Source organism: Helicoverpa zea, chromosome 1, assembly GCF_022581195.2.
Source record: "Helicoverpa zea isolate HzStark_Cry1AcR chromosome 1, ilHelZeax1.1, whole genome shotgun sequence".
Lineage (NCBI taxonomy): Eukaryota > Metazoa > Arthropoda > Insecta > Lepidoptera > Noctuidae > Helicoverpa > Helicoverpa zea.
The window spans coordinates 6,058,420-6,071,260 of NC_061452.1; the positions used below are offsets into that span (position 1 = coordinate 6,058,420).

General features: G+C 37.2%; 2 protein-coding genes across 2 annotated transcripts in view; one reads left to right on the forward strand and one right to left on the reverse strand.

The window, feature by feature from the left end:
* Positions 1-4,747: 4,747 nt before the first annotated feature.
* Positions 4,748-7,930, reverse strand: LOC124642685. The gene is made up of 2 exons (XM_047181313.1): positions 6,749-7,930; positions 4,748-6,180 (listed from the first exon to the last, which is right to left on the reverse strand). Exons 1-2 carry the CDS (start codon positions 6,882-6,884, stop codon positions 5,279-5,281), a joined length of 1,038 nt encoding a protein of 345 aa, XP_047037269.1. The 5' UTR covers positions 6,885-7,930; the 3' UTR covers positions 4,748-5,278.
* A 357-nt stretch (positions 7,931-8,287) lies between these two features.
* The window catches only part of LOC124642635 (A disintegrin and metalloproteinase with thrombospondin motifs adt-2-like), a 31,165-nt gene continuing 26,611 nt past the window's right edge, over positions 8,288-12,841 (forward strand). Inside the window, exon 1 of the mRNA XM_047181203.1 lies at positions 8,288-9,014. Coding sequence (XP_047037159.1) covers positions 8,940-9,014 — 75 coding nt within the window. The 5' untranslated portion in view covers positions 8,288-8,939. The remainder of the gene's footprint in view (positions 9,015-12,841) is intronic.

Here is a 12,841-nt window from a genome sequence, read left to right on the forward strand (position 1 = left end):
TTTTTAGTTTTAGAACCAATATTTAAATAAAACGCCACCTAATACCCCAAAGATGTTTGTGTAAAGTTACTAAGAGAACTAGTGATATTCATGACCCTAAAACGCAAGAAAATAACTGACAATGGGATAACTCTACATATTATATAAAGAAAATACAAAATTTTTAATTACTTAAATTTTAATGAATAAATAAGTTATAAAATGAATATAAATGAAATCTAATAGAATTATCCAAAAAGAATGGATCTCGAAAGCCCTTGTATATAGCTACCGTCCGTAAGGCTGTACACCGGTACTTCTGATAGGTACCTACACACATGTGGGGCGACTGCTGTTGTCTGTCGCGGGTTTGCCGAAGTGGGTATTAATATCAGGGGGCTTCTCGGAAAACCTACAACTAGGGAAATAATTAACTTATCGATCGATAATAGGCAGTAGAAAGATCTACTTTGTTTTCATCGACCCTGAAAAAGCTCCGAGAGCTGTTTGACTTTACTACGACAAGTCGACATGGTGCCTATCAAAGGCTCTGTGCTTCATTCAGCTAGGTAGGCCTACCTACCTTCAACCTTCTAATGAACCATGTGACAGGCAGTTCTGCATCTTCCTCTGAACGCTACTATAAAGTAGCGGAAGCTGCAGCATAAGCTGACGATATAGTCATTGATTCAGAATCGCTTGAACAAGACAATTGGCCTAGAAAATGTATGGCAAAAAATCATCCGAGGACTTGTATGATCAGCCAAATTATAACAGTACGTTTTGCAACTGCTCTACAATACTCATGCCATTAAAGATGAACCAATAAAACCAACATGGGTCTATTTTGGCACCCAGAACTCTAGAATTGATTCCTCTACCTTTTGAAGATTGGCTATGAGTGACAGAAATTATTGTGGTTGAGTCCAAAACACGGATAGGCTAGGTGCCTGTATAACAGTGGCCCTGTATGTGTCAAAAGCCTAACAAGACCCGCGAAATTTTGAAAGATTATTTCAATGTTATATGATAAAAATCAAGAAACATCAAATATAAATTGATTTCGAGGAAAGCATACTTACTTATTTACACATAGGTACAAAAGATCACTCAACTGATGTATTTCATTTTTGGCTTCACTAAAATCACTCGACTGCCAATCTACTATTCTAAGCAGGTACAGACAAAAGGCAAACCATTAGGTCTTTGCGCTTCTTTGTAAATCCGAATGCGCTTGATAAATCCCTCTATTAAAAAAGCTGTACATCACGGGAATTGAAAAGTTACGTTGGCTGGGCGTAGTTACGAGGCTAAACAAATCTCATCTCATTTGGTCTAGCCTCGTAGCCTGACATGGCATGGTAATGTTATGATGAGGGCGGATCACATTATGTAGGTAGAGATTACAATAATCGAAATCCCCGATAAATGCCCGAGGAAGGCTGACCCCAAATGAATTGGAAATGGCACAGTGGATAGTCTTGGAGTAGAGAGTAAGTAATACCTATAGCTTACATTTATAGGCAACGGCTGCTGGTAGGAAAAGCCCTCGGGACTTGGTGAAATCAAATCAAATCAAAACGTTTATTCGCGTTCATCTTTTATCCTGGCACGGGGCACGGAGAGTAAATCCCTTAAAACGGGCAAAACTGCGTGGAACACCTTGTATTAGGTACTCAATATATTATGTATGTTCAATAGAGTCGGTTAATGAGATGCGCAAAATCTAGTGCTTATTTACTTTACGGGAATATTATGCTAGTGGCACTTCATCGGTTTTTGAACTTGATCGGAATACTGTAGGCGGGTTTGCATTTCTTATTTCTAATACGTGGGTACTTATTTTATGTCCATCAGGATTGAGGAGCCAGTTTTTGTATCTTAATGAAATTTTGTACTTATTTAGTAGTAAGTTAAAAAGTATTGTAGGCTCAATCTTGGAATTTGTAGTATAATAGTTCAAAAGTTATATGAACACAAAGGTGGCTCCTCAATCTAAATATTTGGACTGAGGAGCCACGTTGGAACACAGAAAGTATACGATGTACATTCTTGAAAATTTTGTATGATTTAGTAGTAATTGAGCGCAATGCGTACTAAAAATGTAACTCCAGTACCTTTAATATTTAAGAAGATACAATACTTTTAATGTGGCACCTTAACCCATACGATGAAAGTGTGAATTCCCATGAATCGTAAGTGGCAAATTCAAATTACACCCCATAAACATTTAGTAGTAAGTGTGTCTGAATTTGTAGTACATAAACAAAGTAGTAAAATTGAGTGAATTTTGTAAAAATACGAATTTTAAGTGGCTCCTCAATCCTGACGTTTCTGAAATGAGAAAATGCTTGGGTTACCTGAAATCGGAATGGAATTAAAAAAATAAAGACACTAACATTTAGTATAAATTTCTACTAAATATACATGCACAAATGAAAATTGTATGTATTCAATATCTGATAAAAAATCATCTTTTCCATTTTCCTTAGGACGTCGCCATTAAGGGTGACCATGTAATGTGAATAAAAATCAGGATAAATAGGTAGTTCTTAGCTTTGACGCCAATTTTTTATGAAACCTCTATAGACAAACGCATTTATGGCTATTCCGCCTCGTGAATGACAAAATATTATTAAATACAAAAGTATTTAATAACCTTACTTAATAAAGTATTTAATAAACTTGCTTTGCCATTCAACATTGCTGGAGCGATGTAATGTTCCAAATTCAAAAAACGCGCCTGCAATGGTTTTTTTTTTTGCCCTTAGGGCAGGCTAAAATGTTACGACCGTACTGCCTAGTATTTCGTAGTGGTAATGAATTTGATTTTCATTGTCCATAAATTCGATACTTCGCATTTTTTTAATAATGACAGCATTACAGAAACAGATATTCGCCTTTATCTGTCGCCCTACCTATTTATCCTGATTTTTATTCACATTACATGGTCACCCTTAATAGCGACGTCCTAAGGAAAATGGAAAAGATGATTTTTTATCAGATATTGAATACATACAATTTTCATTTGTGCATGTATATTTAGTAGAAATATATACTAAATGTTAGTGTCTTTATTTTTTTAATTCCATTCCGATTTCAGGTAACCCAAGCATTTTCTCATTTCAGAAACGTCAGGATTGAGGAGCCACTTAAAATACGTATTTTTACAAAATTCACTCAATTTTACTACTTTGTTTATGTACTACAAATTCAGACACACTTACTACTAAATGTTTATGGGGTGTAATTTGAATTTGCCACTTACGATTCATGGGAATTCACACTTTCATCGTATGGGTTAAGGTGCCACATTAAAAGTATTGTATCTTCTTAAATATTAAAGGTACTGGAGTTACATTTTTAGTACGCATTGCGCTCAATTACTACTAAATCATACAAAATTTTCAAGAATGTACATCGTATACTTTCTGTGTTCCAACGTGGCTCCTCAGTCCAAATATTTAGATTGAGGAGCCACCTTTGTGTTCATATAACTTTTGAACTATTATACTACAAATTCCAAGATTGAGCCTACAATACTTTTTAACTTACTACTAAATAAGTACAAAATTTCATTAAGATATAAAAACTGGCTCCTCAATCCTGATGGACATCTTATTTTAAACCTGGATTAGGATTAGGTAACCTGTTCTTTCTTTCACTTAACAGATTTAGTATCATTTGACACAATTTCATCATCTGCCTAGTCTTTTCCCAAGAATGTTATTCTATTGATGCAGTTATGTGCAAGGGCTTTACCTACATGGCCTATCCGACCTCCTCCACCTAGTTACCGGGACATCCTGCTTAATAACCCTTTTCTAAGACTGGCTAGTGGGCAAAGATTTTCAAAAGACAGTTACGACCCACAATTTAACGTGCCTGTGGAAACAAGGAAGAACGGTTATAACGAGGAACGGGCCACTCATTCACGGACCAACCGCGTCAAGCGTTGCTTTACCTTGTGTCCGCGCGGCTGTTGCTCAGCGGGCGGGCTCGTCCTGCTGAGTCTTAACAAATGACGTCGTCGCAAATGATTTGCAAAACATAGTTCTAGGTCAACGAGTGTTTAGATTCCATTGCGGATTTTGAGAGAATCGGAATGCATTTTTACAGAATAAATGGATGTCCCTTCCCTCTAAAATTTCATTTAGGTACAATTAGAAGTTTGATTCTTCCAAAACTTTATGGGGTCTTATGGAACAGAATAAGGTTTAACTGGATAAATACTTTCATAAATACATTCTCGAAATAATGTACTTTAAAGACCCCTTGATAAGCAAATTTTTCAAAGTAATAGTTGAATAGTTGCTATAAGTGCTGTTTTTAATTTTAACGTTTTATATTCTTTCCCTAAGTGCCTACAAAGAACCGTGTCTATTTCTTATGATCGAGTTTATTTCAGTAAGTCCCTAAGTAAAACCCTTGACGAATAATCTGGCAAATCTATAAGGCAGGTTGCTATGTTGATACTGCGGTTATTAAAATCAATAAAACCGTGAACTCCAAAATAGTTATTTGGCACTTGGTAGCAGTTGGTATATTAGTGCTTGTTGCATGACATCACCCGGGTCTGGGGTGGTTCGGGGGAGCGAGACAGACCCACCCCCGTTTACCTCGAGTTGCGTTTATTTGCGGAGTGCATTACATTGTCTGGATACTACATACAAAACATGAAGTAGATACTACCTACTTACTGCACCTTTAGGTTATAGTACACATACACAGTAAGCTTAGGTCCTCCTGTTTAAAAAAAGTAAAGAACTTTATTTTTATGATTTTTATTGAAAATCGGTATAAAATAGACAGATTTAAAAAAAATACAAGTAGCCTACATTATAAGTATATTTTAAAATCGAAATATTCTCCTTTCTGTAATCAAGCCTTATCAAGCAGAATTTAATAATAGCATTGATTATTACAAAATAAAAAGTATTTTACAAAAACAGTGTTCCTGATTTAGACATAGGTATCCTGTGGATCTTATAGGGTAACATTTGATATGTAGGCGTAAGGTCAGGCACTAAGGGTGAACTTTGGTAAAGTAGGTAGGTTTATAAAGGTTCGTTCTTAGATCTAAGTAGTTTTTTTACTCAATGGCACTTATACAACTAAGTCCTTTTTACTCGCACTAAGCATATGCAACATAGCGTTTGTTATGTTAATCCTTGGTTTCCTTTAATACCACTACATTTCACAAACTTTCAAATTCAACCTTGTTTAAATGCTGCGTACACTACACCGTGAATAATATATCACCTCAGTAGAGTTTGCAACTTGAGAAACGTTTTCATAATCACACATTATCTGCACTCGTATAGGATCCGAAAGAAAACGACTTCCTGACACGCGGCAGTAGCACTATGCTGAGCAATGGACGGACTAATGTGGCGAGTATGTACGTACTGCTGGCTGCTACGTTTACAGATGTCATGTCTGCAGTATGAGCCAAGGATGTCTCGTTACCTTGCAATGATTTCGTGTATATATTGAAAGCAGTGACAATCGACCGAGGACTACACAATACCATGTAAACGACAATAAGCCACAAAGATAACTTAAGAGCTGCAATAGATTCAAAGTATTCAATTCGAGACATTATTTTTTCATTCTTTAATTTAATGATGACTAGAACAGCAGCAGTACCCATAATGATTAGGGGTAAAAAAATATTAAACATAGCTAACATCGAGTACATATGCAGACGTTGACTGGTGTCGACTATGGTGCATAGCACAGCATCCCTTTCTAGGTGCACTGTAGTGGCCAATACAAATTCTGGAACGCTTAATGAAATAGCCAGTACCCAAACAAATACTGATGGTTGAGTTACTGAGATTCTACGATCAGAGAGTCTGTAATCTAGGTTCATAGTTCTTGGTGGAGTTGAAGAGTCACTGCTTGTCACCAAACTATGGCGTGAACACCTTATTTCTTCATCTTCATCCTGTGCGTTTCGTTTCATTCGTTTTGCAATTGCCTTTTCTTCAATGTTTATGGTGGCCAGCGAATGTAGAGCAATAGTTGCTACTAGATAGGATGCTGCCGTCGATGCAAACACGTTCAGTCCTCGATAGGCAACACAGCCATGGTAACCGAAGTCCCATGATCTGCTATTGTAAGACCATAGCTCAGGTCCTATTGATGCTCCGAGTATAAAGTCAGCTATAGCCAATTGTAGAATGATGGTAAGCAAACCTGAAACACAAAAAAAACAATAAAACGTCAAACAATGTGTTACCCATAATCATGTGAAAGTATCTAAGACCATATATAATTTCCTATGTAAATAAGTAATGGTATACCACATACTTAGGGAAAATCCTTTTCTGTACCTTATATTTAGAAATTTTCTGAAAGGAACCTAATTTGTTTCCTTTATGTACCTATTGCGTATTAAAAAAATCTTATAGTTGAACCTTCTGCAAGACCTTCATAATCTTGGAAGAGAGTTCATATTCCCGATTGACGGTATTAATTAATTGCAGTTTTAAATTCCTATGTAAAAACATTGGTGTTGTTAGTACAAATGATAAGATTTAGATACAGACAACTGGAGAAACGACACTGAAATAGAATTGAGGGGCCACCATTACTTCAGCTGTTTAACTATGTAACTTCAGTAACTTGTAGATACTTCGTGGATAATAAATACTTAACGTCATATTATATCAAAGTAATGAATACTACATACACTATTGAGAAGATATGCATGTCTGCGGACCAGGGGACTGTTATTAAAGTATTATCAAACAAGTTTGTTTACCAGTCCGCGAGGTTTTGAAGAGCGCAGCGAGCACCGAGCAGTTGGCGAGAGCGGCAGCGCCGGCGACGCACGCGACGTACGCGGCGAGCGCGAGCGGCGGGAGGAGCGGCTCGGCCGAGTGCGCGCGCTCCGACATGGCGTCGGCTGTCCGGGACTGTATCGGGATCAATGACTCGCGCCTCGGGGCCGCTGCGTCACCCGCGTTCTCCGCCGTCCCTCAGTTTTTTTTTTCAGTAGTGATTCACCGCTGTCCGAACATGTGCACCACACTAGGGCGCGCGAAATTGCTAACGGTGTGAGGTACCTATTTCTTGCCCTTACTGCGACGCACAATTTCTTAATATAAGTTTATCTAACTAGCCTGCACAGCAAGTCGTCAACTTGTCGTATGTTATTCTCGCCGACCAAGTGTGCAAATAACGTAATACTCGTAAAAGGGCTGTGTGCGCGTGCTGTAAGTTCATTATTATTCTGCGTTCGCAAACAACTACCGGCGACGGCGCCCGCATCGAGGAGTCACTCCTCCTAACTTGAGCATATCTACTTACACTCAAGTATATTCTTGGCATTTGCTGATTGATAGAGGGTGTTAGTTATATGCGCGGATGAATGATCAACCACATCAATAGGACATCAATGTAATTTGTAATTCATTCTTTATGAAAGGTTTTTATTAATCAACATAATGACTTTAAACAATTAACAAGTAATAAGGTATTTCATGTACCTAAGGGACAGGAACTTTACCTATAATATCTATGTTAAGCATTTAGGTTCAAGCAGAACATCAAGTTCTAAATAGGCTAAGGTTACATACCACTTTAAAGGCATACATGTACGTACAGTCGATATCTCCATGAAGAGTCGGTAAAGCTGACAAAGAAACTGCGAAGCATACATAGGTACCTCAAAATTCTCATCGAAGAGAAAAATGTAATGGACAGTTTACTGTTGTTTAAAGTAGCTGACCCAAACTCATTGTACAGGAGAGTGCGCAGATATTATGGTGGCATGATTATGATCTATGTTAAAGGTAATACCATTATCAGGCTAAGGAGTTTAAACTGCAGAGCACTGGACGTCAAGTAGGCATCGTCCAAGCCCTCGATGATAACGGAGACGAGGGTCCGGCATGGCACTTCGTACTCTTCTGGCGTATAAGTTCAGAATAAAATATGCTCTAGTCCAGAGAGGACAGAAAAATATCTATGGAGAAGGAATAAAGGTGAAAAAAAACATCTTGCATGTACAAGTTAATAAATTACATATATTTATTTAAGAATAAGTGAGCAAATTTTATTTAAAAGTGGTTTAAAAAAAATCTGCAACTCTTTGAAATACTGATATGGTACAGACACAATATAGAGTTTGTTCTTTATTATTGTGGTCTAATTGTGGCACAGACATGAATGAACTCACACGTCAATCAATAATTTCATGACTCAGAAGACCCTTTCTGATTATATGAATGCGGGTCTGTCTCCCACATATCTGCAAAACCGTGATAAGATAGTACTTATGTTATGTAGTTTTAAACTTAAGGGTACAAGCCGGTACAACATTTCAATTAGGACATAAATTAAGAAATTAACTGACAAGTTGGTTTTCATTTATTTGAATAATGAGAGGACAATTTTATTAGTTACAGTAGCTACTCATTAACTCATTGCACATGCTATGCAATAGGTTAGTGAGACATCAATGGGCACAATGTGTCATGGTAGTGAGTGTCGGAAGGGCGCGAGTGTCAGCGACGAGCGTCACGCCACGACCGCCTAGCGGCGTCCCTCGCTCGATATTGTTCATTTGTTGTGATTAGCAGAAGCCGATGACTGTCGGCGAGGTCGAGTGATGGATGACTCGCGACAATGCTCCTCAGGGGACGCGTGTGGGCGGTGCCTTGACAGCCAAAATCTACACTTTCCTTCGACTTTCTCTTGGAGGTGCGAAAGGTGTTCTGTTCACTTCATTCGGGGGCTCGCAATGCTTATTCGGTAGCTGGCGCCTCATAAGTGTACGCGTTCTAATCGTGCGCAACGACGGTCGGTCCCTCGCGGCACACGGTGCATCGCGGCAGCTTCAGATATTCAAAGCACCTGCATGCGACTTCCGAGTTAGCCTTTATAAACAGTGTGGCAAGTGTTAGCAAGTAACTCGTCGTGGTGTGTCTGGACAGCAATGTGAGGCGGCCATGGCGCTGACAAGTGACATAGTGCTAGTAGCGCTGTTGTGCGTGGTCCGCGGCGGTGCGCCTGCGCGGTTTCCCGTGAGTAAGCTCCGCTGCTAGGGCGGGCGGCGCGTTCATTTCTTATTTATTGATTTATTACACTGCTGTGTACTTATTTTTTCCTTTATTATGTATGATATAGATGCTAGCAATCTATACAGTTGTGTTTCTATAAATATAAGTATTTTAAATATAATGTTAATGGAATGGGTGAAAATTTTCCAATGTAAAATAAAAAAAGGTAAATAAAGTTAAAAATAAATAAATTAACAGCAAAGTGCAGTGGCGCAAGCTCACTCTGCCTTTTTGATAAATTAAATTTCCAAAGGGTTACTGATTTATTTATTAACGTTCGTCTACGTGCAATGTGTACCATGCCCATTTATAGAATAGGTACCTATACCTATACTTAAACAAAGTAAATGTGAATAAAATACCTAATATAAAACTGTGCTTGATTCGTATTTAAAAAATCATTTAAGAGTAATATGATATGAAGACACAGTAACCTTCAGTAGCTAATAGACCGTAACATCAAAAAGGTTTTAAGGGCAGATTACGCGTAGACAATGTGCTACGATTTTATGGCAGCTAGGTACATTTAATATTTATGCTCATTAAATATTTAGATAACTTATTTTAAACTGTTTGCTATTTCATTTAGGTAGGTAGGTATCTTAGTAAGGTACTTTAAATCTTAATATTCAATGAAATGAAATAAAAATATCGGGAATAATATTTTTTCGAAACTAAAAAAAGAAGTCTAGAGTATTTTAAAGAAACAGCTAAGTACTAACTTTAACTTACGTTTAGTTATAAACAATAGAAGACAATTAAAGTTTTCTCTACAATAACAAACACAAAAGTATGTTCTATTTTGTAAATAATGGTGTTAAGTGTTTATTTGCCAAAACGAATGTGTGATTGTTGGTAACACGTGAAAATTGGAGAAATTGCTACACTGGTCACTTTCAACTATTATTACGGGCTAAGATAATAATATGAGTTTTGGAAATACACAACAAGTTGCGTGTGGCCGTCTAATAACTGTCCTACTGTCTGTCTGTTAGAGGCTTGACACGCTTTTGTTAGTTCTTGTTATTAAACCTCCTTGGGTTGTCCAAGCCATATTGACTTGAAAGCCAATTACGTATTTGACAAATCTGAACAACTAAAAGCAAATAAAACGGCTTTGAGAAGTTAAAATTTCTTAGAATTAAAATAAAAATCGATAGGTATTTTTATTGTTTCAATGACGGGCATTAAAAACTAATAACTGCGGAGTGGATGTTAAGAGCACGCATAAATTCTGTTTAAGAGCTTACTACTTAAATGTATTTGGAACCTTTTTGATGTTAAAACTCTCCCTTTACGTACATATATTAATATAGTATTTGTGACCTAAATTATTTAAATAGGTCATAAGATAAAGTTTTATTTGTTAAATTACTCTCTCAAGATTAACTTATTTATTGAGACTTGCTACGCAGACTTAAGAACACACATTAAACAATTTTATACAAAGGGTGTTTTAGGATGTCACAAAGTAAGAAGTATTGTGCCTGGATATAAGTAGTTCCATGCTATAAATTAAATTAGAGTAATTAATCCGATTACAGCAACTAAAGGTAGTAGAATCTACTAAAAAGGGAAACCTACCTTTTCAGTTCGCAGTAGAATAAACTAAGTTCATTATTTTTGTGTTACGGATGTAAATTGATCCTAACAACCCGTACCTTGTACATAATATTATTAGGTACACACACGAGGGAAAATTCTCAATATTAATATTCCCCCGGGTTCGCCATACGGTCTTGATTTATATGTGCGAAGCCGGTAAGGGCTGAATGGATTTCAAATTGATTAATGGACTACAATTCTTCATAATATGACAGCAGAAACCTCATATTACTTTATACGACACGAGATTTCGAGTTTTTTACACATATTCGGATCACGTATTCGGATAACATAGATACTCCTAATATTTCTGAAAATATCGAAGAACCAATAACGTATGGAATCAATATTTGTTTTGTTGGTAAACCGGTAAGTAAATAAATTTCTGAAGAAGCTTAATGTTTTTAACATAACAAGCAGTGGTTAAGTGAATGTTTTTCTTTAATAAGTAAGATTTACTTACTTATTTGTCCATGTAGGACGCAATCTGTGCTCATAATTTTTACGCTACTTTTTGGACGTGGGTTATATAACATGAATTCGATAACAGGTTACCTACAAAGCACATTTTCCGAAACTATTTAAACTTTCACCAAATTACAGTACATTAACAACGCCTTACGATACGATTTTATTTTGACAATTAAATTACGTAATAAAAATGCAGGTGTTTCGCGTACTGGATCACGTACAAAGTTACACAACGCTAACGTCAAGTAGAGTTTTTCAATCGGTCTCGATGAATCATAGCGAGGCTTTATTGTGGCGCTCGGAGACGCGACGTGCTCGCAGCCTCCGTATAATTGAGATCGATACCAGTAACTTTCATCATCGGCACATACCGACGTAACACTCGCAATTGAATGCCAAAATTAAAGTAATTACCGGCTCCATTATGCCCTGGCACTTATTCAAAGCCGCTAATAATTCACTGGAAGGCGCATTGTCTCGCGTAGAAGAAAAGGAAAAACAAATAATTTTACTTTCCCCTTTACTTCGCTCGCATCCGCTAATATAGAGCCTACACTTAGCTGACTCATGTGGACTTGATTTCATTTTCACTGCTCTCCATCAGTTTGACTGACATGCTAAAATACTCTTCATATACATAATTACAACAACAATGAACTACTGTAATAACAACTTACAGTTTCATTGGGCCGGCCGTTTGTTACACCGCTGCGAGATCATCAATCATTCGAATTGAGAAAACAATGAAACCAGAACATCAAATACTTCACAAAAGCTTTTCGCCGATAACTTATCTTGTCGTGACTTACAAAAATGTTTTCCTGGTAGTGTCAGGAATCCGGAAATTGTTTAAAAAGAAGCAGATATTATATTGATATTTTGTTAAAATATTTAATGTCATTATTATTTCTAGTACAAAGATCTTCGTGCGGTCATCATAAGCCGCAGGCAATAAGTGTCAACGATAGCATTAGTAGAGATCATTGACCTAGTTAGTGTGAACTGCCGGATTAATATACATACGTATTGAAAACGAGTACCATGTAACTGATTAACCATAACGTATCATGAGCTGCTGAAGTTGAGTGACAGAATATTTTAGGCGCAGGCCTATGTAGAGACTGGCAAAACACGTTCTTTGTTTGAGGCATGGTAGTTACAATTATTGCTAATAAAAGTATGTGGTCTGGGCATTAATGAGAGCAATAAAAGTAGTGTGAGAATGTGTAGCAGGCGACACGTCCGTGACAATGCCGCGCGCCCACCAGACGCGCTCCTTGTCGCCTTCTTGTCCTACTTTATTAGACACATTTATCACCGCCTTGTTCGGATTATTTCGATGTTCCTGATACCCACATTGATTGTATTGTTAAATATTGTACGGAAGCTGAATAATCTTCATGAATGATAGCTTTAGTCATTCCGGCGAGCGGGACCTAGATATCATTTATTGTAAGAAATTGCATGAATTCATTTGGGTGATTAAGAGTTTTCGCTTATAACAAATTCTACGAATCAATTTATACGGTCATTGCAGTTCATCGAAGTTAATAGGTAGATGTAATTTAATTTAACAACAATATGCCTCGCAGCGCTATTCTCTCTCGGTTGGTTGGGTGTATTTGTAAAGTTACCTCGCTGTAACAATATTGATTTCCCTGACCGAAAGGAATCAGACAGTTCACCGTGCTCTCCCGACTACGAAGGGTTCCCGA

Excerpts from the sequence above, each read along its gene's own strand:
- LOC124642685 (XM_047181313.1), bottom strand. The coding sequence starts at position 6,884 with ATGTCGGAGCGCGCGCACTCGGCCGAGCCGCTCCTCCCGCCGCTCGCG. Across the intron at positions 6,181-6,748 it reads CTTCAAAACCTCGCGGACTG|GTTTGCTTACCATCATTCTA; the intron begins GTAAACAAACTT and ends TTTGTGTTTCAG.